The sequence below is a fragment of the Polyergus mexicanus genome, unplaced genomic scaffold, assembly GCF_030449975.1.
Source record: "Polyergus mexicanus isolate NDT 795.1 unplaced genomic scaffold, iyPolMexi1.0 SCAF_6, whole genome shotgun sequence".
In the NCBI taxonomy this organism is placed as follows: Eukaryota; Metazoa; Arthropoda; class Insecta; order Hymenoptera; family Formicidae; genus Polyergus; species Polyergus mexicanus.
In genome coordinates this window covers 7,516,330-7,542,640 of record NW_027223326.1, presented here as the reverse complement: position 1 = coordinate 7,542,640, position 26,311 = coordinate 7,516,330, and the positions used below count along the sequence as shown (strand labels likewise).

Here is a 26,311-nt window from a genome sequence, read left to right as displayed (position 1 = left end):
TTTTTGTAAGTTTACTTCAAAGAAATTATACATTTTAATCAAAGGTATATTTTATCTTGTTAGTTTTTTTTTTTTTAATTATTAAAAGGTTACAGCTAATAAACTTTCCGTAAGTAATTAGGATCCAAAGTTAAGAAGAACATTTTTATGTTTGCATTTACAATGTTTGCACTACGAATGTAATATTTATACAAAGATCATCGAAAGATGGTTTTTTTCAAGTTTCTACTTTTTTCATTGTTTTGAGCTTATTTTCCTTTGAACGCCTTATCGAGATTAAGTAAAATTGATGTAATTTAGTCTGTTATTTAATTATCTATCAGATTTATTTCGTTATTTTTTTCAAATGAATGAAGGATTTTGAAGTTATTTTTAAAAATCGTTGAAAAAAGAAAACGTGATTTTTCGAAGTTTATTAGTTATAACTCTTTAACGAAGCGTTTCCAGACTTATGTTTATGAAAACTTTTTGTTCCAAATTCAATTTCCTATAAGACCCTGTGAGGTTTCATTGACTTGACCTGGAACATCCTGTATATAAAGTACATTTTGTCTTGTTTAACTCTTTTATTATTTTTCGATCTTTTATTCTTATCAAATTTAATTACAATACAATATGTTATGAATAATATATATTAATATAATTAATCGCGTAAATAATGAAAATTATCGAAATTAAATGTCTCCTTTAGAATCTTCGAACGAAGAAGATATTATTTTCCACGATATTATTATTCCTCTAAATTATTTATGTCAAAATATAATTATCATTGTATAATCATTGCATCATCTTTTCTTCCACTATCGCGGAAAGCTCGGCGGCGCCATCATCTAGCCGGCCGATTGTTCGTTTACCTCGCTACTTAATCGGACTCTCAATTATCGCGCAATCAAGTCGACCTAATTTCTCGTTTGATCTCAATCCCTCTCTCTCTCTCTATCCCACCCTATCCTCTCGTTTTTCTGCAGCAAAATGCCGGATGGAGGACAAAATGTAACGTGTTTGGGTCTCGCGTGTTTGCGAAATTCTCGCGCGCGCTTGCCGTGCTCGGCGATCACGCGTTACGTGCGGCGGCGTTTAATGTTGGCGTTAACATTTCGTCGGAGCCCGGGTCGCGCCGCCGAGACCTTTAGAGAGAACCGAATTGACTTTCTTTCAATGCCATCCACATAGCTCGCAACGGCGCCGACGACGCGGAAATGGAAATTGCATACGCTGCAGCATCGTTATATGCGGCGAGCGCAAAGAGCGGCGACGGACGAATGCGAGGGCTGATAGAGCGGTATTTGATTTAAGAGGAATTTTCAGTGACTGAAGGAAACACGAAAAAATCCTGCGCGTCCCGTAAAGTGCACTATACAATCACTGAATAAGTGATACAAGTGCAGAATTGTCACGCGTTATAAAGAGCATCGTTCGAATTTTCTTCATATTCGACATCACTACGCGACGAAGATCAATAAATTGATAAATATTTTGTAAATTGATAAATATTTTTTCTTGCGTATTATATTCCTTAAGAGTGTAAGATAATATCCCGTAAAAATATTAGCTCCAGAAATTACAGAAGAATTTCTATGGAGGATGGAGAAGCGGAGGAAGAAAAATATATAATGGTTGAGCAAAGCGGTTTCCGCTTTTATAAGAGAACACGAATAACGTTAACGGAATAACTTTCGATTGAAATCGCCCCGTGATTTTTGCGTATTTCGCGCAAGCATATTTGAACGTTGCGTCCATACGAAGCAGTTCATTGTGATTAAATTAATTCTCTGATTGCTTTTCTGTATGAAAGGTATGAAACAAAAGGCGAAAATCATCAAGTTGCATTTTCGTGCACGTGAAACGTTAAGCTTAAAAACATCACATTGTTGTAAATTCCCTCGATATATATTACACTTCCTGATTGCAGCGCCGGGCAAATGGTATTGACCTTTGACACGTTTTTTTTTTCTGCCACAATGTATACGCAATGCATAATGGATCGTGAAAAATTGCATACTAAAAATGTCTTTATCCTAAAGTAATAATTCAAATAATCAAATTGGAATAGTTTACGATCGGTACAGCTTACTATCGATAGTATAAGCTAATATGATGACGAAGGCAAAATTGTAATTTGATACCAAGTATCATCTCACATATTCATGTAGCGATGAATATTTTTATGGAAAACTGAATAAAAAATATTTTTGAAAATTTTCACGAGATGTACTTTCTGTCACTTAGACTACCATCGTCTCAGATATTTATGAATTTGCGTCGCTCAGCAACCGAGCACTTACGTCATTCGATTTATCGGGATAACCTCGATATTTTAAAACCTTTTTCACCCCTACCCGCCGCAAACGGCCTCTTTATTTTATTCGCCTTCTAATGACAATTTATTGAACCGCAAAATTTCTGTTGGAAAAATTTCCTGTCAAACGACAACTTTTTTTAATACGAGTAAAATAAATACATCATAATTATATTATATACATTCGAATAATCAATTCTAGAATATCGCTAAGAATGTTAAGAAAACTTAACATCTGAATTTGCCATAAAATTACCAAGACTGCATTTCTCGAAAATATTTTTCGAAATTATCATCTTCGTGTATCTTGCTTGGTTGATTTTATCGAACGGTAGACTTATAGCTTTGTTAGAAATCCAGCACTAGCAACTATCACGCAACCTATACAATTTATACGCCTTTAAAATTAAATCGTAAAGTATCGTAAACTCTCCTTTGTGTTTCCTAAAGCGAGAAGCATGTGACGTAAATCATTCTCCCATGAAAACGCGGCTTATTTAAAGTACATCAAAGTTCGCGTTTAGTTAGCTGAAAATATCTGAACAACTACTCTAATCACGAATATCCGCGTGGCACGCTTGTTACATTAATATCTGACGTCTGGTAGCTCACTGACCTATTTGAGGGATGAACACGTGGTCCGCATGGGCAGCAACAATTGCTCAAACGCTTACGTCTACGCGTGCACCAATCTTGGCCCATCGTCGTCACCTTCAATCGTAGCTTTACATTTCCCTACGAGTCATGTAAAGAGTTTCTCGTCCCCGTTTCAACTCGAATCGCAAACGTCCTACTACTTCATCCTCGAGTATCGGCAACATCATCACACATATGTTACGGCTTTAAAGCTCGCACGTGAGTCCATTTATTTCGCTTCATATTAACAATTCAATTGAGAGACACGTAGCACAATTTTTTACGCCGGTAAAAGAAACTCGCACACTTTTGCACGTCTTCATCGTGCCCCGAGTCGTAAACATTTTCGCGCATTGTATTTTTATTTGGGAATAAATATCTCCGACTCGTTCACACAAACCGTGAAATTTCCATGCACGATTTTCATGCACCTCAGGTCGCATTTCTCACTCAGATCCAGAAGCAGCCGAGAGACGCGCCCTTTTGATCTCCTTTCAAAAAACACATATGGCGAGACCTTGGGAATCCAGCGTCGAAACGTTAATATCTCTCTCGAATATCCGATTGAAGCTCTGCAACGAAGATGCGGCATTACCGTTAGCTTTCAATTTCGCGAATTCTCTCATTCCTTCGAGAAATCACGGTAGCATTCGCTCGCTCCGTCATCATATTATCGATTACTTTTCGACGAACGTCGATGATGCTCGAATTACTCAGCCCTCGATATTTTGCAAGAACCCTTCGTTATCGTTTGTCAACGAGTATTATAAAATTATGTCGATTATGTCCATTTATACGATCATTATATGTTAGATGTAAACTCGTCTTTTTAAAATAAAACCGTCGAAATTGAGTACGTTGAGAAACAAGCCGCGATCCAGGCAGGCTTTAAGCGGATGGACAATTTGCGGGGGTACTTTTTATTAAACTCGACGGTATTAAAATTTTCTCGGGGAAAGAATCTCGGGCACTCGACATCCCGTCTATGGGACCGGGCAGTTTTATTGTGTATCCCTCGACGAGACTTGAGCGCCGCTATAAAAGTGTTACTTCTTGCGCGAATAAGAAAAATATTATTTTACCCTGGAAAAAAAAAAAAAAAAAAAAAAGATTACGCCGTCCGTGAGTTGTCAAAACTTTCGGTAGAAAATATTGATGAACTATTGTCCGTATTTTAGAATTTTATTCTGTGACTGTTGAAAGATGTTAAAAATCGCGAGATCTACGTTTAAATATGGACAATTATTTGTTTCTTCCTGTATTTTGTCGCGCTAAGTATCGGGCAAAGTGCAATTTAAAATAACGACTATTCAATCCCTTTTGCTTTGTATGTTGCGAATACAATATTAAAATACAAATGTTCTTGGATTATATCAGTTTTCATCAGAAATTCAAAATTCGCATTCTGCCAATCTCGTTTAACGAATGTCAGTCTTACTTATGATGTATCGACACATTTCCTTTTTTTCTCTTAAAGAAAATTGAAAAATCTTAACAATGGATGTATAAACTTTAATCTCGTATCATTCAAATCAGCGAATTTACAAATCAACATTTACACGTATGGCCGTTAATGCTTGACTTATATCACTGCGTGATCATTAATTATTTCCTGTTACAAATTTATTAAAAATCGCAATCGATCTTCAATTATTACCACCGTTGTCAGAGAGAGAGAGAGAGAGAGAGAGAGAGAGAGAGAGTTAATTCATTTTTAAAATATTTTAATTACATTCTATAAACTCACATATTCCGTGTTTACGACGATAATTCCTCTCACCGAGGTATTTTTCTTTCAATTATCAAATTTAATATCTTCCGTCATTTAAGCAAACGCCTCTCTCGACCGTTATTTAAAGCCACGCAGACAGAGGCATCAATATATAATTATCAACGTGTTATCGGAGCGCAAAATTCAACGTTGTCGGAGATCGCAATCGATCGATATAAGAAATCCAACGTTCCCAGTTAAAAACACACGTCAGTGCCGAGCACCACCTCCTGATTCTTCACCGAGACGCATCGACAAAATTCGCACTGGCGAGTCATCCTCGAAGACACGTCGACGATCATCGTCCGCGTAGGTTACGTCCCGTACGCGAAACGTCATTACGCGACCTCGTCACCCTCATCTCCGACACGTTTCACAACGGCGTACGAGATCTTCGACCGTTGGAACCGTTCACGGCACGCGGATCAATCGGATGCACATGGCCGTCCGCGTACGCACCGCGCACTCGCTGATTCTTTCTCACGTCGCGGCACATGGGACGATGATCCATCGATGATCGATCGAGTGGCGAAACGAACGACGTACGACGCGCGTCCGACGCGCTCTCACCCCGGTCGAGCGCGACAACCTTCTGGAGCCCTTTGGCGCGACGGACGGTTCCGCGCGCGGAATGCCGGAGGGCGCGCGCACAGACGGAAGATCGCACCGAACGATCGCACACAATGAGAGCAGCGACGACGGTCGAGGGCCGGTTACGAGGATGACGCGACGAGAGAATTCGTACGGACGAGCAAGCCGCTCTCCAACGTGGCTGCTGCAGGACCGCGGACGTAAATCCACGGATGGGTGGAATGCAATGAGAGAAAAGGAGGGAAGAGAAACGAGAGAGAGAGAGAGAGAGAGAGAGAAAGAGGGAGAGAGTGGCCGAATGGCAGAAGAGAGAGAGAGAGAGAGAGAGAGAGAGAGAGGAGATGGTAGAGAGTACTACGAAGGAAGATGGAGAACGAAAGAGCGACGGAGAGAACGTGACGAACGCCGTTCTCTCTATCGACGCGAGCGCCTCCTTCGTCGACTTCCGCGCCGAAAATGCCGATGCTCGCGACCGTCCCACCCCGGAGAGCTAAGGGGGTGGTAATTAAAAAGAGAGAATACGCTGCGAAAGTGGTAACTGATTACGGAATTAATTAAGAGGCTCTCGACGCGTTCTACGCGCATCGCGCCGCCGGTCGTCGAAGAAATAAACGAGCAGCGGATATGGTTGAAATTAATCGGACATGAGTGTAATTAAAAATAATAAAAAGATGAATTTTTTAAAGACACAAATTACGAATATGAATAAGTAATAACAATTTGTAAAAAAAAAATAATAATAGACAAACAGGGTTATAACTGAGGCACACACTGGCACGTGGAATATGAAAGAAGAACTGCGCAATGTATACGAAAAATACGGAGATAAACAAATCCAATCGATTCAAAAATAAATAGAAAAGAAAAACGCATGAATACGCCGGGGAATACAATTGAAAATTTTCAACTATAACGATGAACGATAAACTTTCAGCGACAAAACATGAAAACGTGACCTAGATGAATGCAAGAAGAAAGGCAGACTTCTTTATCTTGTCTCTTGAATTTTCTCTCCGGCGATCTACTTTTTATTCTATTATTATTATTATTATCGAATACCGCCCGACTTTCTCATTATTTATCCTTCTTTTGACACAGCTGATAAATAAAATAAACGAATACAATGGCAACAAACTAATAGATCAAAGACAAGAGATATTATTTTTATGTCAATTGCCAATTTAACTATTTGCTTCTACTGTATACAATAGATTTTATGAGATCCTATGCAATTTTTAAATGCGAGTCAAAATAGTAGTTTACTTTTTCACGGATAATCAGGATCTGCTAAATAACAAGAAATTTTCTTTTAAAAGATTAAATTGATGTAACGCGAAAATATATTAACTCTACATAAACGTTAATCGATGATGGAAATTTTTGATCCCAACCAAGGGTCAACGCGATTCAAGTGAGAACTATCGGTAGATTGACTCGATTATCTAAACGATTGCACAATTAATCGGTGTAAAACCGTAACGGAGAAGATCGATCGACCACGAAATACGAGAGAGAAAGAGCGACGACGGTTGTCCCTAAAATGGCAGATGAACCGTGATCGCGGGAACGTACGCTCTAAAATGCGGAGGAGGAACCACGTGCTTCGAGTGTGACACAACCACGTTTCTCGAAATCAATGGAGAACGTGCCGCGTCGTTCAAGCGAGCGTAGGTCTGAGTAAACGCTTTACAACAGGATACGTTTGTCGCGGGACGCACGAACGAACGACGAGCATGCAAATGAAAGCATTCCGAGATACAAGTTTATCGGAATATTTACATTGGAGGAGATGCAGTTTGCGCACGCGGTTGACAGCCGTGAATCTCGAACTTCGTTACTTCGCGCCGAGCCCCCGCATCGATTGCGACGAGAGATTATTACAATATCACGCGAAAATGTCAAAATATTATGACACGTCAAATACGGTAAATACATGTTTAAACCGAGAAATAGATATTTACCGATGCCGAGGAATTTTGACACCTCATAATCCCTGAAATTACTCCGAGAGAAATCGAACGCTTTACCTTACGCGTCAAACTGTCAGCTTGCGATAGCATGGACAGTCGAAAAGTATATGGTAGAAGCAATAAGAGAGCTTGGGGGAGAGAAGGAATTTGTCGAGTCACAGAGAGAGTTACGGTTACGAGGAGATTAAGCGAGAGAAGTGAAGAAGCCAATAAAACATACGATGCGGCGTAACAAAGAGAAAAGACACGAATCGACGGAGATGAATTTACGAGTACAGAAATACACGGATCCGTGACCAGCGCAATATATGCATGTACGGGCATGGTAACAAATGTGCCATGGAGGCAACTGTTCACCCATGACCTACGTCTACAGTGTGTTTCGCGATATTGATTATACGCACGCGACTTCAATTTAAATAACGTAACACTTGGAAAAGGGGTAAATATACATATTGCGACTTCTTCTATTTTTACGTCGTATATAAAAGCTTCGAAGGAGAACCTCCTGTCGAGAATTATTTCGATTCATCCTTTTATCAACCTTCAATCGGCAATATTGAATTTTCTTAAAAAATAAATATTACTATTTGCAAAAACGTTTGTGATTTAACAGACGGGAAAATAATTAAATTCTTTTTATTGATGAATTATATAAAATCCTATTAACATCGTTGCAAATTCGGTTGTTTCTTTAACGTAATAACGATAAACATGCTTCCACGACACACCCCACGGCGCAAAATCAATGGCATCGAGGGCGCCGTATCGGTGGCTATGTGTCCACAGTAGCAGAAAATTTAAAAGGACGCGTTTCCTCACGGAGAGTAACGACGAAAAACTAGGGGGTGGTTCATGTATCGAACACACTTCGTCACACTTGTCGAAATAATAATAAGGTTGCGGTACGACAGTAGAAAAATAAGTCAACTGTAAATATAACTGACAACTAATATACGTCATGTAGCACGTGTTTTGTAATATTTCGTCGTTTTGTAAGTATTTTATGAAAAATAAATCTTTTAAATAATACAAAAATTTGCAAGATAAATATATACAATATATTATCTCAAAATTATTTTAACTTGTAATATTTTTTTTTTTTTTTTTTCAAATATTTTATCGACGAAGCCAAGAAAACTTTAAGACTAACTGTACCCAATAACATATATGAAGATTTCTTTCTCTTCACGAATCGCGAGAAAAAAATTAATATTTTAATAAATACAATATTTGGCTGTCCCGCCATAGCAACGAGATGTAGATTTACCGATTGCAAAACTATCGGAAAAAAAAACGAACTGAAAAAGAGAGAAGGAAGAAAATATCCCGAATGAAAAATCGATGGAAAACTAATTCCAAAGACAGGGTCTGCAATCTGATACCGACGATCAATCGATTGAAATGGCACTTACAATGGGAAATCAATAAATGTATTCGACGAACATTCCGATAAATACCGGGCGAATATTTTCCGATGCGAGAGTTTTCAGAGAGACTGAACCAGAGCAATAACACAATGATGTTATCGCATGATGTTATTAATGCAAACGTATTAAACCCGCATTATCCGTAAAGTGAAATTCCATTTGTCTTTTATAAAGCTAATGCATATATCACGAACAACATTCTCATCGGGATTAAATGTTGCAATTCTAGTTTCATATATCATACTAGCGTAGATTAATATCTGCAATGTGGGACAACGGAATATCAGTCAACATGAAATGTTGCTCGTTGCGCGTTTTATCAAAAATTAATTATACGATTAAATACGTAAGAAGTTTAAATATGTAAGAGATTATTACTGACGTTTTAACATTCTCAAATAATAATTACGATGACGATTTATTGAGAGATCTTCTTGTGTATCCGACAAAAGATTTTAAACTAGATCGTAATACATTTTTTCGCGATATGCATACCAATAACTTCAAGTCTAGAAGATGCATCGAGCTCGGCATTATTCAGCGCATTTGAGCGCATTTCCGCGATGACGTTCTTTCTCGCCCGCTGAATCTGCATTGCCGGATCACGTTTCGATTCGTTTCCTTCATATTCTAAAAATCCAAGTACTCCCCAATGACGCTTTTATACGAGAGCATCTTACTTTCTCATCCATCCTTGCGATAAGAGACACTACTATTTGGCCTATCGCTTTAATTTGCATCGTTCAATCGTTGCACTGTTAGTGTATAGGTGTACGTAATAATGTATACAATAATAAATTTGACAGCAATCTGTATTCAATAATTTTGAATAGAATATAACGCGAATTGTGTGTAATAAATATTATCAATAGCTACTCTCATATGTGTCTGTGTATATATACGAGAAGGAAAGAGAGAGACCAGAAATGAAATTAAATAGCTACAAATTTTGAATAATAAAATAAATAATAAAATTTTGAACCCCAATAAATATATAAGTAAATTAAAATGGAAAATATTAGTTTTTAGTAAAAAAGTTGAAGAATTACAAAATTTTTAGAGAATGAAATGTCTTGTATATACATACAATGTGTGTGTTTTGTGCTATTAAATTTTTACATATTGTTTCTCTCGCGCTCCGAAAGTAGAGAAAAAATATGATACGGTCATGTTGTACCAAATAATTTCTATTTATTGTTAAATGAAAACAAAGCTTGACCCGTCTCATTATTGATTCTACGAGTAAACGCATCGTGCTGCCACGAACTGTTCGTCCGCTAGACTTTATATACACCCTATGGATCGATTTTGTAGTCGGTAAAGCAGACGACGGTTAGCTTCAGTGGTGAAAAGCTACTATCATAAAATTTTCGCGGAAAACCGATGAGGTTTGAAGATTTTCCGCCAAAGCGCTGTCGGGAAAGTTGCGATCGAAAGAAAACACGGAGATATCGCATTTTCGGGAAATTCAGGATAACTTATATGAAGATCGAGAAAAATATTTGCCTCGTCCAGATCAAACGTATGCATAAAATTTAGAGAGGATTATACACAAATATCTATAATCCATCTTTGTCAAAGGCAGTATTATTTTTATCTCTTCGCGTTAGTTAATACGTTTTCAAACAGAAGTAGTTGAAAAAATATTGTATTTCACGAAATAACTCTAAGTAAAATCCTCGTGTTTCGTAACAAAAAGTCATACGAACAAAATCGCGTATTTTAAACAACAGGCGTACTTGGTAGAAATTCGCTTATATAAACGTGGCAATTTGACAGCTTGAATGTCGCGATCCTCCCAAGCCTCTAACGTCAGATTCGTTTGTAACTGACTGTCGTTTGACAATCATGCGTAAAATGTCGACGTTCGCGTACCTCCTTGACTTACGTTGGCAACTGCCCGATCAGAATATTTAGATATATATATATATATATATATCTAACTTTAAATATAGACGAAATTATACTGACTTAATTTCGCAAGGCGGGAATAGTTTCTGTATTAACGTTGAAAAACACCTTGAAAAATATTTAAAAAAAAAATATATATATATATAAGAACGCGGTGGTTGAAAGTAGGCTAGGGGATGTGAGATCAGTTGGAATAAAGATCCAACTCTAAATTCCATCAGGAGCAAACTATCCTGAAGAAGACCGATTAATCTCAAGACAGTTGTCTTAAGCTTTGAGTAAACTTTTGCTCTGGCAAAACTATTTATCGGATCGAGATAGACAAAGTTTCATAAATCAAGTAGACAAAAGGAGAAAAAAAAATGAGAGAGATAAAGAAGCATAATTAACTCGACAGAGTTTGCCATAATTAAATTATACGGCTAAATTAAATTATACAGCTATTATGAACGGTGCATCCGAGCAAGATGCAATTTGGCTCGTCTGAAAATTGCATTATTTTTCTTGGAACTATTAGTCTATTCACTGCAATCAACTTAAAGCCAGCCGTGCGGTGATTAATATCTTGGCACGAAAAAAAACAAAAAAAAAAAAAAAAAAAAAAACCCACGTCGATGTAAAAATTGATTAAGATTTTATTTAAAATATAGACGATTTGCAGTAAAGTATACTACAGGCGAAATTAAATTGGTCAAGCATGCTTGTTTGTATCAGCATTAATATTATATCGCTGAGATTTATAACAAAATCACGTTAATTAATAACAACGCTATTATCGTCGTCATCGATAACAAGTTCGCATAAATTGCCGAGTTTGCAAATAATAACCCAAATACGAAAGAAAATCCATGTCCGTTCGGTAAACGAGGGAGGGAGGGAGAGAGAGAGAGAGAGAGAGAGAGAGAGAGAGATCCAGTTTCAATATTTAAATCGCGGCGCTTTGTTATCATTTTAATATCAATTTTTTATACCAACGTATTTTTTCAATATATCAGAGTATCGTTTATATATATATATATATATGGTACAATAGATCGACATTTCTGCTCGTGCTTCTCGCGCACATTTGCGCAGAGTTCATATCGCGAGCAAACACACGCGGTATTAACGCGAGAAACGGCGAATCAGACAGAACAATATACTGTGATTCGCGATTCCCGGAGCATCGCACAAACGATAATGGCTCATTGTGCGCGCAACGAAATGTGTAATCTCACCTGGAGGAACTGGCACATCGGCCGATATGATGTCAGTACTATAGCCCAGTTGTATCGATCCAGAAACACGCTCTTTCTCTCTCTCTCTCTCTCTCTTTCTCACGATTAAATCACATATCATATATTACGTTTAGTTTCCGCAACGTATATATATTCCACGTTGTATATTCCAGGCACTACAATACCGAATGAAGAACATAATTTGCAAGATGTCTGCAAGAATAGGAAAAACTTTGAAAAGATATAACAGGAAGCTTTAAAGGGAAGATATCCGTCGTGCCTTGATATATATCGGATTTAAAGCGTTGTGTTTCAAAAACACTGTATACCATATTTTATAAAATTTCTCGTGTCATCTTATTTTCTTAAGCGATGACTATTTTTTTTTTTTTTTTTTTTTTTTTGTACAAATTGGCAGAATCTAATTTGATTAAAAAATGCAAAAATAATAGTAAATTTTGTCCTTCGAAATACATGATATGAAAGCTAAGTATATAGAATATTAATCGATAAATTATCGTAATCGAGAAACAAGAATTTGAAGCATGTGAAACCTTAAAGCAATTTTCTATTCAGAGAAAGCGATTACAAGTGAAACTTATCGTGCATGAACTATCGACAATTGTCATTCTACGCGCGGGTGTACTTTTGAGCACGCAGTTCACAAGTAGTTTAGGTTTAGGTCAATATGTGCAACACTCAGTCAGCGTGACTAGGGCTAGGTCTCGGAGGAATCAAGGTCATCGTATGGCCTCGTTGCTCGCCATATTACTATCGATCTTATGAAAGAATCGTCGAGGAAATAGCGTAAAAGCAGAGGCTAGACGCGAGTAAGGGCTGCATGTCGAGATGATCGATCGCGTGTGGAATATTAAATATCAAAGAAGCTTAACCCTTTAACTTTCTATTAGCATGATTTGCACGATGAGATGATTGTGAACTGCACGCGAAATCATTTAAGATATCGTATCGATAAATTCCATTATTTACATCACGTATACATAAATAAAGTAGCCCAAAAACTTTCTATATTAAAGCAGCTTTTTTTTTTTTACGTCGTTAAATATATCTAACACAAAATTATTTTAGATATAATAAAGCATTTTATGGTCAACGTAATATTATATATTTAAATTGAACATCAGACGTCATTTTAAGTATCGTCACGTTGTGTTTTAATGTTACGTACTTCGGACGCAGAAACGTTGGAAATAAAGTTTTAAATTGCTCATTTCCAACAGAGGCAAGCATAACATTTCATCCTTGTTGTTTCTAAATTAACTTCAGCAATATGAAAGCGATTACAAAGCGATAATAAAAGACATTAAAGTAAATTCAATATTTTGTCAAGATTAGACACATAGAGAATAACTCAAAATGCAAAAAAAAAAAAAAAAAAAAAAAAAGAGAAATTTATTACAAGCAACAATTTCTTTTTCTTTTTTCTGATAAATAAGAGATTCTAGTATTTTCTATTAATTTCTATTAATAAGAAATGTATTATTGAATGCATTAGATGAGAAACAAATTTAGAATAAGCAAAAGTTTTTATATCAGTATATGATGTGAATAATTATCATTAATTATATTCATGACGCGTTGTTGATTACAAGAAACTGAACTTTAGTCAATTCAAAATCTAAAATTTAGTTTAAAACTGTAACATTTCATATTGACGTAAGATGCTTTGCACGAGTTATAAAGCAATTTATCGCACTAAATAACATCAATTAATAAGAGGCAGAGTAACTGTAGGTAAAGTTGCGTATGTATCTGAATTGCAATCAACTACTCGACAAACAACGCGCTGTAATATTAATCGATTAATTAATGTGTAACGTTACGTACGTACGCGAGAGTGAATTCAAAATCGCTAAAATGGAGGGAGCGAGTAAATAATCCTGTTCCCATCCGTGAATTTATCTTGCCGTAAAAATACTCTCGCGTATATAAAAATGTCAAAACTCGAGAATGAAATCACTCATATTCACGTTTCATGAGCAACGTGCTCTTAATGCATCGCACATCCATTCATTTGGACGCAATATGGCGATTCCTGCAAAGCTATATGCTAACGCAACACGGAGTGTCTCAAAAGGCACGTAAGTAATTAATGGGAAATTAAGTTTCCTCTCATCCGTCATTATAACAGCTGATAAATAATTAACCACTGAACGAGTTGATTTTACTACGCCGTATCGTCTTTTTAATTAATAATACGCTGACGTTATCAATGTTTCGGCAATTCCGAGAATTTTCATTTATAAAAATTACATTATACGGTATGTATAAGAAATATTGACACTTTTCAATTTAGTTAAAATAAATTAGATATCACTTTTAAAGATTAACTTTTTTTTTTTTTTTTTGCGAATCTGATCTTATCGTCAATTTCTTTTTTACAGTTCGCCGAAAATGCTATAAATGTGCTTCAACTCAGCATAGATTAATAATGATTTCTAGAAGGAAAAAAAAACAAAAAAAACGATAGTTACTAGTTGCCGGCGATATATCACAGTAACACCACAATATGTCAATGTCGCGAGTCAACGAACTATTCGTATAAGTAAAAATATAACCGCGATAACGCTGAAAAATAATGACACAAGCTAGACAACAAAGTTGGTCAAAACAATACTATCAATATTTTCAACGCCATTGATATCATTAAATAATATTTTAGATTTTTTTAGATTTTTTTCTGAAAAAAAAATCAATGCTGAAATCAATATTATCTGGTGATTAAATGAATTATTATTATCTATCAGGCAAGAAGATTCAAGTGTACAATTATACTACCTATAAATAGAAAGCAATAATGGACAATCGACTAAATGATACTGAATTAATAAATGCATGTTTAATATTATATTATAAGGTAAATGTCCCAATAGCCGGACATGTAACGATACTAGTACGATATTGCTCAATTTTTATAAGTACTCACGGTTTTTAATGATTTAATTATGTAACCAATTGAAAGGTAAAATATAAAAGCTTATTATTGACGCATAAAAGACACGAAAAGTGTTGAAATTATTTTAATAGTAATAAAAATTTTAAAGCATGCAAATGAACTAATATCCGGACGCATCGAAAATGCTTGTCCAAATTACTAAACTTTTTCGGCCCATTATCCGGACAGGTTTATCACGTAAATTGTAAATAAAATGAAATGATTTCTAACGATTTTGTATATATAGTAACTATAATTTATTTATGAACTTTATTATAAATTATAATATATTCAGAAATATAACTTTTTTATAATTATAAAGATATAATCTTTTTTTTATAATGATCTTATAACAAATAGTATCGAGATTTATTTTCCATCTCTGACTTTCTTTAAATTATTTTTTCAGTTTTTTTCTTCATCGTACTTTTAGATATTCTTTTTGATCATAATAAAGCCTTCTTAGACGATGAAGAAACCATTTCTCTCAAATAAATGTTCTCTAGATCATGATCTGTATATCAAAAGGAACGAATCGCAAGAAAATCAAGAGAAAATTAAAAAAAATATTTGTTATTTATTTGATATTATCATATAAAGGAATTTATCTTTGTTCAATTCGGAGCTATTCTGTAGATACTGTAAATTATTGTTGATTTTATTTATTTTAATTATATTCGAGTCATTTATTTGATTTTGTGTATCACGATTTTGAGTATCTAAAAATAAAAAATGTAATTATAAATATATATATATATATATATATATATATATATACAAAAATATAGAAAAATATTTAAAAACAAATATAAAAAAATATTTACTAATTTAGTGTCAATGCAGATACATCGCAAAAGGGTTATGTAGGTAGGGCATTTTCGTTATGATTAAAACATGTCTTTTCAAACTATTGAAATATATATTTATAGATATTAAACTAATGTTGATAATACTATTAAATAAAATTATTTATAAAAATACTTACGGAATTCATCTTAAAAGTAATTAAATAGATTTAGTTATTGGTACTTTCTAATTATGTGTCATCGAAGTGAGTGGTAACTAAACACAGTTACTGGGCAATCACGTATATTACTGCACCAGTAACTAAATTTGCAAAATTTACCAAAAAAATATTATTTATATTGTATATAAATTAAAAACATTTTTATAATTATTCTACATCCTCTTCGACTTGAATAACGTTCATAGAACTTTGTTTATAAGATAAAAACACGGAATAAAATAAAAATCATTTTAATAAGCAAGACGAACTTTCTTAAGAAAATTTCAAGAGCCTTCTCAAAATATGTCCTTTGTCTAATTACGTAACGAATTTACCTTTTTGTTGGATGTTAATTTTTATAATATTTAAAAATGTCTTACTATATATAAATATCCTAAAAATTAAAGATTTTACAATAAAATTTTGATAATATAATAAATAATTCATTTGAGATTAATAATAATAAATTTTCATGTAAATGTCCGGATATAGGGACATGTCCGGGGCAATCGGTACTTTTACCTTAAAAAAAATATATATATTATATAAATATAGATTCCATAATTTTGCTCTTGTAAACAATAATGGATAGAATCGTATTTTATGTCCGAGTGTAGGTTATTTAAAGCACTTTACTTAAACTTTTAATTTAAAGAGATAGTACAATATATACAATATATAGTATCGTTATTTCCTTAACCACATGATACTCCGTTTTATATTTTGCATTTCGCTTCTCGAGTGTGTAGCAAAATGTATCCTGGAAAGGCTTTGTTTAACAAGTTAAAGGTCGATGGTGCACTTTACGAATGACGTCAGATGATTTTTAATGCAGACAAGAGAAGAGAAAACAGAGCCGCGCACTACAGCTATAATATATGATAAAATGAAAGGCTTTTGCGCAACATAAAGGCTATATGAACGATCAAGCTTCAACCCACGATGCTTAAGCACATTTCGATCTTGTATTCCTTAGTATTTAATTATGACACATTAATTTCTACCAAAAGAACATAGTATATAATTATTTTATGTTTTATAATTATTATATCATAACTCTAAATTAACACCACAAAGAAAATATCTCGGAGTAAAGAATATTTAATTTATTTATGTTTTTTGTTCGTATGATATTTTCTTAGGGGCAACAAAGGCTTTCGTGGAATTAAAATCAATTTTTCATTAATAGAAATGTCGAGTAACATGCGAATAATACGTGTATTATAAAGAAAAATCTTCTTCGTGCAAAAATGATTTAACGCGACAAAGTTACATCAACTAATAAAAAATTATATCAACTATTATAAAAATTATATAGAATATTTTTTATTTTAATTAAGTAAATTACCATGATTAATTATTTTGACGACTTAATGCAAAATACAACTGTGTGTCTTGCAAACGGGGCCCTTGAGCGACTTTTAACAAGACTTTAATAAAGATTTCAGGCGAAGCCATAAAGGAACTTTTAATCAACCGCCGAATTTATCTCGGCGAGCTTCCGCTCGAGAGCCCACAAGTTAATTACTAAACTCTTTTGTTTTTTTTCGTCGCGATGGATTGATGAAAATAAAAGTTGTAATTTTTCGATGTATATGGTAAGAATTGATAAGAGATAAGTGATATTGAAATATAGAAAATTCCGCGAAATTACTTTTCAAAAGTATTGTCGATCGTTCTAATGTACAATATAATTTAAACAAAAAAAAATTTATAATTCCGTCATAAAAAAAAAAAAAAAAAAAAATCAAACACGTGCAGAGGCTGCCAAGAGTATATTTACCAAGTCATATTTTCACTCATGAATAATTCGTGCATGCATTATAAGTATATGCTTTTCAAGCATGTATCAATCCCGATCGTTTTATATTTAGTTAGTTCAGAAAAATCAAGTTACGCTAAATCTTTTTATACGAGAATATATATATACATATTTTTTTTTTTAATTCACAGAAGCCTGAATTTCTTTGAAAACACGAGTTACCTCGTTACAAGCATGCCCTCAAAGCCTGAAAAAGGAAGTTACTTTGCACCATCAAGATGGCACGTTCGCGTCGATCGAACTTTATTCTGATTGGAGAACGTCTAAATGGTTTCCAATCTCGTTCGTCATTTCTCGGGGAAAAAGTAGCATGAACGAAGATTTCCGCATCCCCCTCATTCGTGTTCCATGCCACATTCATCGTGTGCGGCCGACATTTTCAACTATTGAGAGCATCGTAGACGCGCAATCTATTTTCGAGCGTATGTCCCAGTTGAAAGACGTTTCGATAAACTCTCTCGCGTACGATCGACGAACATATATTCGCAGCACTTGAAATGTGATATAATTATTGCGATTCGTTGAATTGACAAAGATTGCTATCAGAGAGGCTAATCGCTATAAAGGTGTGACAGTGAAAATGATTGTTTCCTGTTTATTATTTCTAAGGGACGCGTAACTATATGCCTGTTATATAACTATCTTACGCAACATGATTTTAATTAACGATCCATTTCTAGAAAATAACGGATTATTACGAGAAAAGCGAAATGTAACATGTTTAATGAACCGCACGAAAATTGAATGTAATCGCGTTTCAAGTTTTATACGTCAAGCACGAAACCAAAATTGAGATCATTAGCAGTGCTTTTAAATAAATTCGAGATGATCATTTCTACGAAGAATAAAGCATTCAATATTAATATTTTGTATCATTTTCACAAAGTAATTAACTTTTAAACTCTGCAATCGATAAAAATTACAACATTAATATTTTATAATATTTCATGATTTTTATATACTTAAAATTTTCAAATTAAATTAAATGTTTTTTTTCCCTTTTTTCCTTTTTTTGTATTGTGTTTATAAATGACGATCTTTAAACTATCGAGCACATAACGCGTGTAAATGTAATACAATAACTGTATATATATTGTATAATTGTCAGTTCAATTATGTAATTCATGTATTGTCGCAACAAAGTAGTAGTAATATTAAATGCGTATTAATATGCAATATTAATACTATACGTATAACAAACGGAAAATACAATATGTATTTATGTATATTTGCATATGTGTAAAGCATATATACATGGTAATATATTTTAATATAACCAATAAAGGAACTATTTTCCTCACATCAAAAAGCATCGAATTAATTCTAGATATTCTTCTTAATATTAATAAATCTTTAAATAAAAAACTACGATGTTATTCTTTGGCAAATAAAGTTAAGAGTGACATTGATGTCTCACGATTTTAATAAAATAAAGAAACTTGCGAGAATTTCTTCTCTGTCTCTCAAAGAAAGAAATTCAAAATATTTCGTATCGAATTACCATTTTTTTAAAAACTGAAAGATTCTTTCTCTGAAACAAATAATAAATTTTGATCGTATTTATATCTGTAAACTATTTTTCACACACAGTTGCTGGGTTTAGTTTAGGTTAAGTGTAACAATATCGTTGCAATATTATGTGCAGCTGCATGGGTTGCCATTCACATATGATATGGATTATTCTATCAATTTAATTCATAATCATAATGAAATAATCATCCGCATTGTAATATAATTCACGTCCCGATGGATTATCACGATGTATATGATAAATATTAAATATTCCCACGTGTATATCCACGATATCGAGTAGCTGTGTTAATTACAACATTGCATATTATGCTCGATTCTGCTTATCGATTGATTTATTTCTTGTTAGTTTCTTGTTGATTTATTTATTGTCTAGCCAACGAATTTCCATTATTGATTTGCCCTCATTCCATTTCATTTTTATAAACCGACGTAGCCGGAGCCCGGGAAGATTAACGCGGAAAATAATGAAACAAGAGTGGATCGCCTCGAGCGGTACTACCTCAAAAAACACCGACCACACAATAGCAAAACAAAGGAGAGGAAATTCTATCATTCAGCTACTCACTCTAAAAAGACCTCGGATTCGCTTCGGGGCAACACCAACCTCGGCAATACGATGGCCTTCTTGCGCCTGCTCTTGAGCGTCTGCGCCGAGAATTGAAACTCCGATGTTTGCATGGGCGAGTGCGGGCTGAGGATCGTGATCTTGCGATCGCTACCACCCGGGCTGGTCAAAGAGAATATGTTGGACGGCGGCGGCAGACTCAGATGCTGCGGTAGCTTTCTCTCAAAGCCGGTATTGGCGAAAAGGCCGCGTCTGACCTCGGCGTTCAGGCTCTCCTCCCGATGCAGGTTCTCGCTACTCTTCGACTCGATCGTCACGATCTTGCGCACGTCCCTCGTGGACGACGTCAGAAAGCTTCTGTAATGGCCCCTTGAAGACGAACCCATATGCATTTCCGAGGACAGCGATTCCATTGATTTGGAATCTTCGCTGTAGCAATCGTCGGCGCTCAGAAAGTTCCTCGACGATCGCAGACTCTCCATCGATCTGGCTGTCACTTGGCTACCGACACCATCGGTCGTCAACAGATGCTGCTGCTGCTGCTGCTGCTGCTGGCGTTGTTGTTGCATCTGCAACTTCGAAATGCTCTTGACTTCGGGTTCATACTCCTCTTGGCTGGAGCTGGACTGCGGGCTGCGGGTCGTCATGAAAACGCCCAGCCGCGAGCCAATATATTTCGAGTCGTCGCTTACGCGAAGAGACGATGATGTCGCTATCTTTTTGTGCGTCATCGAGAATTCGGCATCGTCCGGAACGTCCAGGGAGTGACGGCTTCTCTCGCATATCCTGCGCGTCCTAATCGATGCGTCTTCGTCCTTCGGCAGATTCTCAACCTCGTTCTCGGACGCGCACTCCATCGTGTCGGAATCATCGGCCGATTCTTGGGCACGTAGGATCCGACGATTAGTGTTGGATGTAAATTTTCGAGAGGATGAAGCGACTCTCGTGGTGAGTCGGTTCACTAGCGTGACAGCCTCGCGTACGTCCTCGGTATCGTCTTCGTCCATTTTCGATGATTCGCTAAATTGCTCAAGAAAGACGGACGAAAGCCCGTTAGGGCTGAATTATAAGAAGAATGAAACAGCCTCCCCCGAGAAGATTGTCGGAAAATTATTCGCGGGCGGTTTAATCCGGCGGGATTAAACTCGTCTGTCTAGACTTTCTAGACGACGCGCTCGGATCGTCAAATTTTCAAGCGATTCACAGTTTCAGCAGATTTTTCTGTCGTCACATGGAAACGCACCGTTCCCGGCATTTCTTTTTTCTCAGCTGCATCGCGTGTTCCATCTACGCGATCTTGCCGCTTAAAAATCAACAAGCTGAAAATCAATGATATTCTTCAATTTTTGGGACAATTTCAATTTATTTGGAGTACTTGGAGCCTTCGGAGCTTTCGACGTTATTTTGCATTGCACTTCGATCACTTCGATTAATTCCATTAACAATTCTAAATGGCATCATATGGAATCAATAAATAATTATCAAACATTTTGTCATCGAATCTGTCGTATTTGATTCCTAAGCCTTATTTCTTTGTTGTAGAAATTATATAAAAAAATGATATCAATATTTTAGTATAAAATAACACAGGTTAATAAATATCTTTAAATATTATGCAAATACGATGAAAAAGTGAGGTCAAAATTCAAGCGTGTAAAAGGAAAATTTGACTGTCAATAGCTACCTTTACAAAAATTTTCACCGAATAAAAAAACCTCGCCGCCAATACTCGAATGTCTCGTAGCGACTATGCAATTTTTTTCGATCACGAACAAATTGATTGAATCGATACTAGGTACGTAAAATTCAGTTATTTTTTCACGTTGCAAAGCCAACTAAAATTGTGCAAAAGAATCACCGTATTTTTGAAATTTTATCCTACAGTCTGTAGAAACATTATTACCGACTATTTACAAAATAATCAAAAGACTGATTATATTCCAGATCAAATCGCACGATTTACGAATAATCTAGCTTAATTCGCGATTTAAAAACTGGACTATTCTTTCAACAAAGAATATTGATATAAAATATCCTGGTAAATAAAAAAAAAACAGAAGACTTACACCACCACGTTCAAAACATAAGCGTTTCTTTTTTTTTTTAACTGCGAATATTTTTGTTCCCGAATGGGATTTCGCTTCTTTTCGCGGAGGATTACTCGTTACACGCCCGGCAAGAGTTTCGATTTTCTCAAATTCAATTAGCGGGAACGATTGTAATTACGCATGGCCAGTTTACAACAAAATCGCGTGCTACCGACGTAATTTTCCGGGACCTATTTCTCTGTATTAATCGCAACGTTTATAGTTTCCGCAAGAGTTACCACGTCAACATCGCGAAATTCATGGATCAAAGTATCCGTACAGGAGAAGATATAATTTCCTGGGTACGGGGAACCTTGCTTTGAAGTAGCTCGTGCAATCGGCGTGCATGGTCGTGCAAGCAAGAATTCGATACGAGCTTGTGACAATAGTCGACGATAAAGACAATGGGTGCATTGCGGTAGAGTTATTCGATTGCATCCCCCTTTAAGTTGAACGTAGCATCTGGCTTTAGCAGTCGCGTCGTATAAATGAGAAACGATCGAATGCTTCACGAGGCAATTATTACTATTTTTAGAATTCGTAACAATCAGCGGGGAATAATTTTCTGAGGAGAAGCGTCTCAGACGTATTCTCGTTTTTCGTCTATATGATATCGCGTCTATATAATACGCCGTTTATTTAACAACACAAGAGTTTTCGAATTTCTTTTAATACTAGACAGTATCAAAACTTATGCTTTCTCTTTAAAAAATACGCCGGTTGAAACTTTTGTGTTAAATATTTAACATATTTATATGTTAATTTGATATATTGTTTTTGTGTTTATTCAATTGAAATTTTAAATTATTAAAACAGCGAAAAGAAATGTAAAAATAACACAATGTGACAGGATTTATTAGTTAAAATTTACAAAAAAAAAAAAAGGCTGATTTTGTTCCATAATAGGAGTGAGAGCGACTACGGATCATCAATAACACTTTTTTTTTTAAGTTAAAGTTATCGTTAAAAATATGTTGATTTTACAAAATTTATTTCAAATTACTATAAAATTTGCATTCATCTGCGTTGAAATATTAACATAGTATTAATATCACCATTTAACATATCTATATTGTGTTAAATTAATGCAAAAATTTATACAGATGCGACATATGTTAAATTTTTCAACTCTGTAAATCTTGCAGACAAAAAAATTTTTCACGATTTACTTCACGAATAAAGGTGATTAACGCGAGACAATTATTCGCCTACGCGGACGTACTAAATCAAGATATTAAGAATCGCGTGGCGTGTAAATCGCATTAATTAATGCATACGAGCGTGCGCATAAATTATTTCTATGGGTGGTAAGTGTAACGTTGCAATCGGGGCGAACTGCATAACGTAGTTTAATTGTAAATGAATTTATTTCGCACATTTATCAAGCTAATTGTTCAGCTCGCATCGGATAATGAGTAGTAATATTGTACGGATTGAATCACGCTGCGCAAATCGAACAATTAGGCTGGTAAAGCTCTATGTCGAATGTAAAGATCTTGACTGCGATTTCGATCGAGTGGACGCTTACAGCCCCCCAGTAATTGGACGTAGTAATAGCGTAACGAGCAATTTCTCGAATCTTCGAAACAAGTTTTGTCAACTCTATTACTCCGCGACACAAACGGAAGTTGATTCGACGGCTCGACTCTACAAACAAACTATCAACTGCGGATTAAAAACAATACGAATGTAAAATAAAATCGTGTAAAATTTAAACTATTGAAACTGTGAATAAAATATTACAAACACCAATACTCATAAGAATATCATATGTAATTATTGTGTCATATCTGTTTTGTATGTAGCGAAAATTCTATTAATTTTTTTAATCACAAAAATTTATTTGTTGAGCTTCAAATTTAGTCTCTAGCGTGCTTGCGACGCTTTTACGAAGCCATTATATATATATATATATATATATATATATATATCATTTCCATTCTAACGATATTTAAATCGCAGCTACATAGTAAATCTTTATTATCGTATACAAGGTTATAATACATTTCCAGAGAACCGATTTACGTTGAAAATTGTTTACCTATGTATCTCTAACTATGTCGAAAGTGCACCGATGCCGCCGCTTTTAGCAGAGATCGGCCGGTTCTTTTGTAAATAGCTGCCAAGAAATTTTGCCAAATATTTGCGAAACTTTTCTATATCTATATCAAAGTACGGCTCGGACAACCTTCGTTAATTTAAAAGCGCACCCAACGACACGTTGGTTAAACATTCAATATTTGGTAGGTCGTTTTCGAACTTACAAAAAGGAATTTCCCTCTACGATGCATACAATACATAAATCTCAAATAAATCGTCCATTCGCTTATCGCGTCCGTATTTATTTTATTTTATTTTTAGAACGACGCGTTACGTATCGGACATGTGAGAATTTATCTTTCGGGCACGTTTACAATGCCTTTTCACCTTAATATTGGAGTTTCGACATTTCATGCTCTACCCGAGTTTATCCGCGTTTTATACAAGATTTCAGTGTTCTTCCCTTCGCTAATCCTGACACATGGACACGGGTGCGTTTAATCATGTAAACGGGATTAGAACGATGTAGCTCTAATGGAAAAATAGTTTCCGTAATTGGACACCGTATCGTGAAAGCGTCATTTTTCCGGGCTGATCCTTTATTCTAAACTATCAAGGGCGCCCACGTTGAAACCATTCAAGCATATCTACGCTACAGATTACGTGGCCGATTGCACGCGAGGCTTTACCAGCATTTTACCTATCGATCATATACTCTCACGTTGCACAGTGAGCTTTCGTGAAATCGTTGGTGGTGAAAATTTCTGTGTGATGTTCGCTAGAGTATGCGTCTATTATTATTACGATAAAATCGGAGATCTAGCAAAATCGTGAAATTATCATAATACCGAGATATTATGATTTGCATTATCGATGTAACCTGATATTACTGCGAGAATTGATTGCGTGTTCGTTAAGAGTATTAATAGCCATGATTAAGCGGAGAAATTTTAACTGATCGTGTTTATATTACAAGATAAGCATCTGATGATTAAAGTATTAAAATTGATGACTAAGATGTCACAAATAATAATGTGAAGCATGTTACACGTGCAATTCATTAATATTTCCGGATCGAGCATCTTGTGAATCACATAAATAAATACATTTATGGATGGTTGCATAAGTTCGTGCCCGATTTTCATAGATGGCATTAAGTTACTGCATGGCGGAGTTCTATTGTTTTCGTGTGGTAATTGTTGCTTACATCGAATAGATGACGTTGTCTTACGTCAATTAAGCGTCAGACATTGTTCAGATAAGTCCATTTGTGCATAAGAGAAATCATTAAAAATGGAGAACGAAAGGTGCATTTGCGGCATGTAATGCTATATGAATTTCGGAAAGGCGTGAGTGTTGGGATTGCACAAAAAAATATTCAAAGCGTTTATTTGGACCGCGCTCCTGCTCTCCGAACAGTGAAAAAGTGGTTTGGCAGATTTCGAAATGGTGATTTCAACATGGAGGATCAACCCCGCTCTGAACGGCCTTCTGGCATCGATGATGACATTGTGCATGCCTTAGTGGAAAGAAACCCAAGGATTACAACTGAGGATATTGCTGAGAGGCTGAATATCGATAATTCAATCACTTTTCGTCATTTAAAAAAGCTTGGATACATTTCCAAGCTTGATACGTGGGTGCCGCATCTCCCGACTGAAAGGAATAAGCTGCAGGAAAACTGCAGGAGTTGCAATGGGAAATTCTGCAGCACCCGCAATATTCTCCAGATATTACGCCTTCAGATTTTTATCTGTTCCGGTCTTTGCAGAATAGTTTAAATGGCAAGAATCTCAATTCCGAGGAAGCTGTCGAAAGCCACCTTACAAACTTTTTTCAAGAAAAACCAAGTTCTTTCTTCAAAAATGGAATCGACAAGCTTATAGATCGTTGGAAAACCATTGTAGAAAAGAATGGAGACTACATAATTGATTAATAAAAGTGTTATCTCTAAAATATAATCAATTGAAGTTTATATTTAAATCGGGCACGAACTTATGCAATATTAACGGGAAAAATATATTTTGTAAGATACAAATACATCCATATTATTATTAAAGACGCCAGAAGCATCCAGTAATCTATCGCGAACTGTATCCAAGTCGTCATGTAAGCTGTATCATTGTTTGCACAAGCGGGTCACGTGCCACAATCAGACGCGATTGCGGCTCACCCCGAAAGCGGATCATATCCGTTCTCGGGAAAGATAGTACGAATTTCTACAGATACACGATAGCCTTATTTTCGATATATAATGCGACTTAAATAAATAGCCGACCCGGTAATTTCACTACGAAGAGTAATGACGCATACTGGCTGATACTACCGGGCGCGAAATTGTTCGCAATTGTTTCGCCATATATGAAACATACGTATTATGTACACGGCAAGGTTACACTTTATCGATGCGATCCCGTTGGGCACAAACACGCTACTTCCGGCGGAAACCGTTTGTCGGACGATATAACGACCTCATC

At 35.4% G+C, this 26,311-nt stretch overlaps 1 protein-coding gene across 14 annotated transcripts in view; it reads right to left on the bottom strand.

Moving 5' to 3' along the window:
• The window catches only part of Dnc (phosphodiesterase dunce), a 264,924-nt gene that overhangs the window by 94,308 nt on the left and 144,305 nt on the right, over window positions 1–26,311 (bottom strand). For 5 of the 14 annotated variants that reach the window (XM_070297078.1, XM_070297081.1, XM_070297082.1 and 2 more), the window contains exon 2: window positions 19,708–21,026. The exons of 7 other annotated variants lie outside the window; for them this stretch is intronic. In XM_070297078.1, coding sequence (XP_070153179.1) covers window positions 19,708–20,714 — 1,007 coding nt within the window. In that variant the 5' untranslated portion in view covers window positions 20,715–21,026. Of the gene's footprint in view, window positions 1–2,915; window positions 3,261–19,707; window positions 21,027–26,311 lie in introns of those variants that run through there. 2 more of the 14 variants (XM_070297083.1, XM_070297093.1) reach the window with 2 other exon arrangements.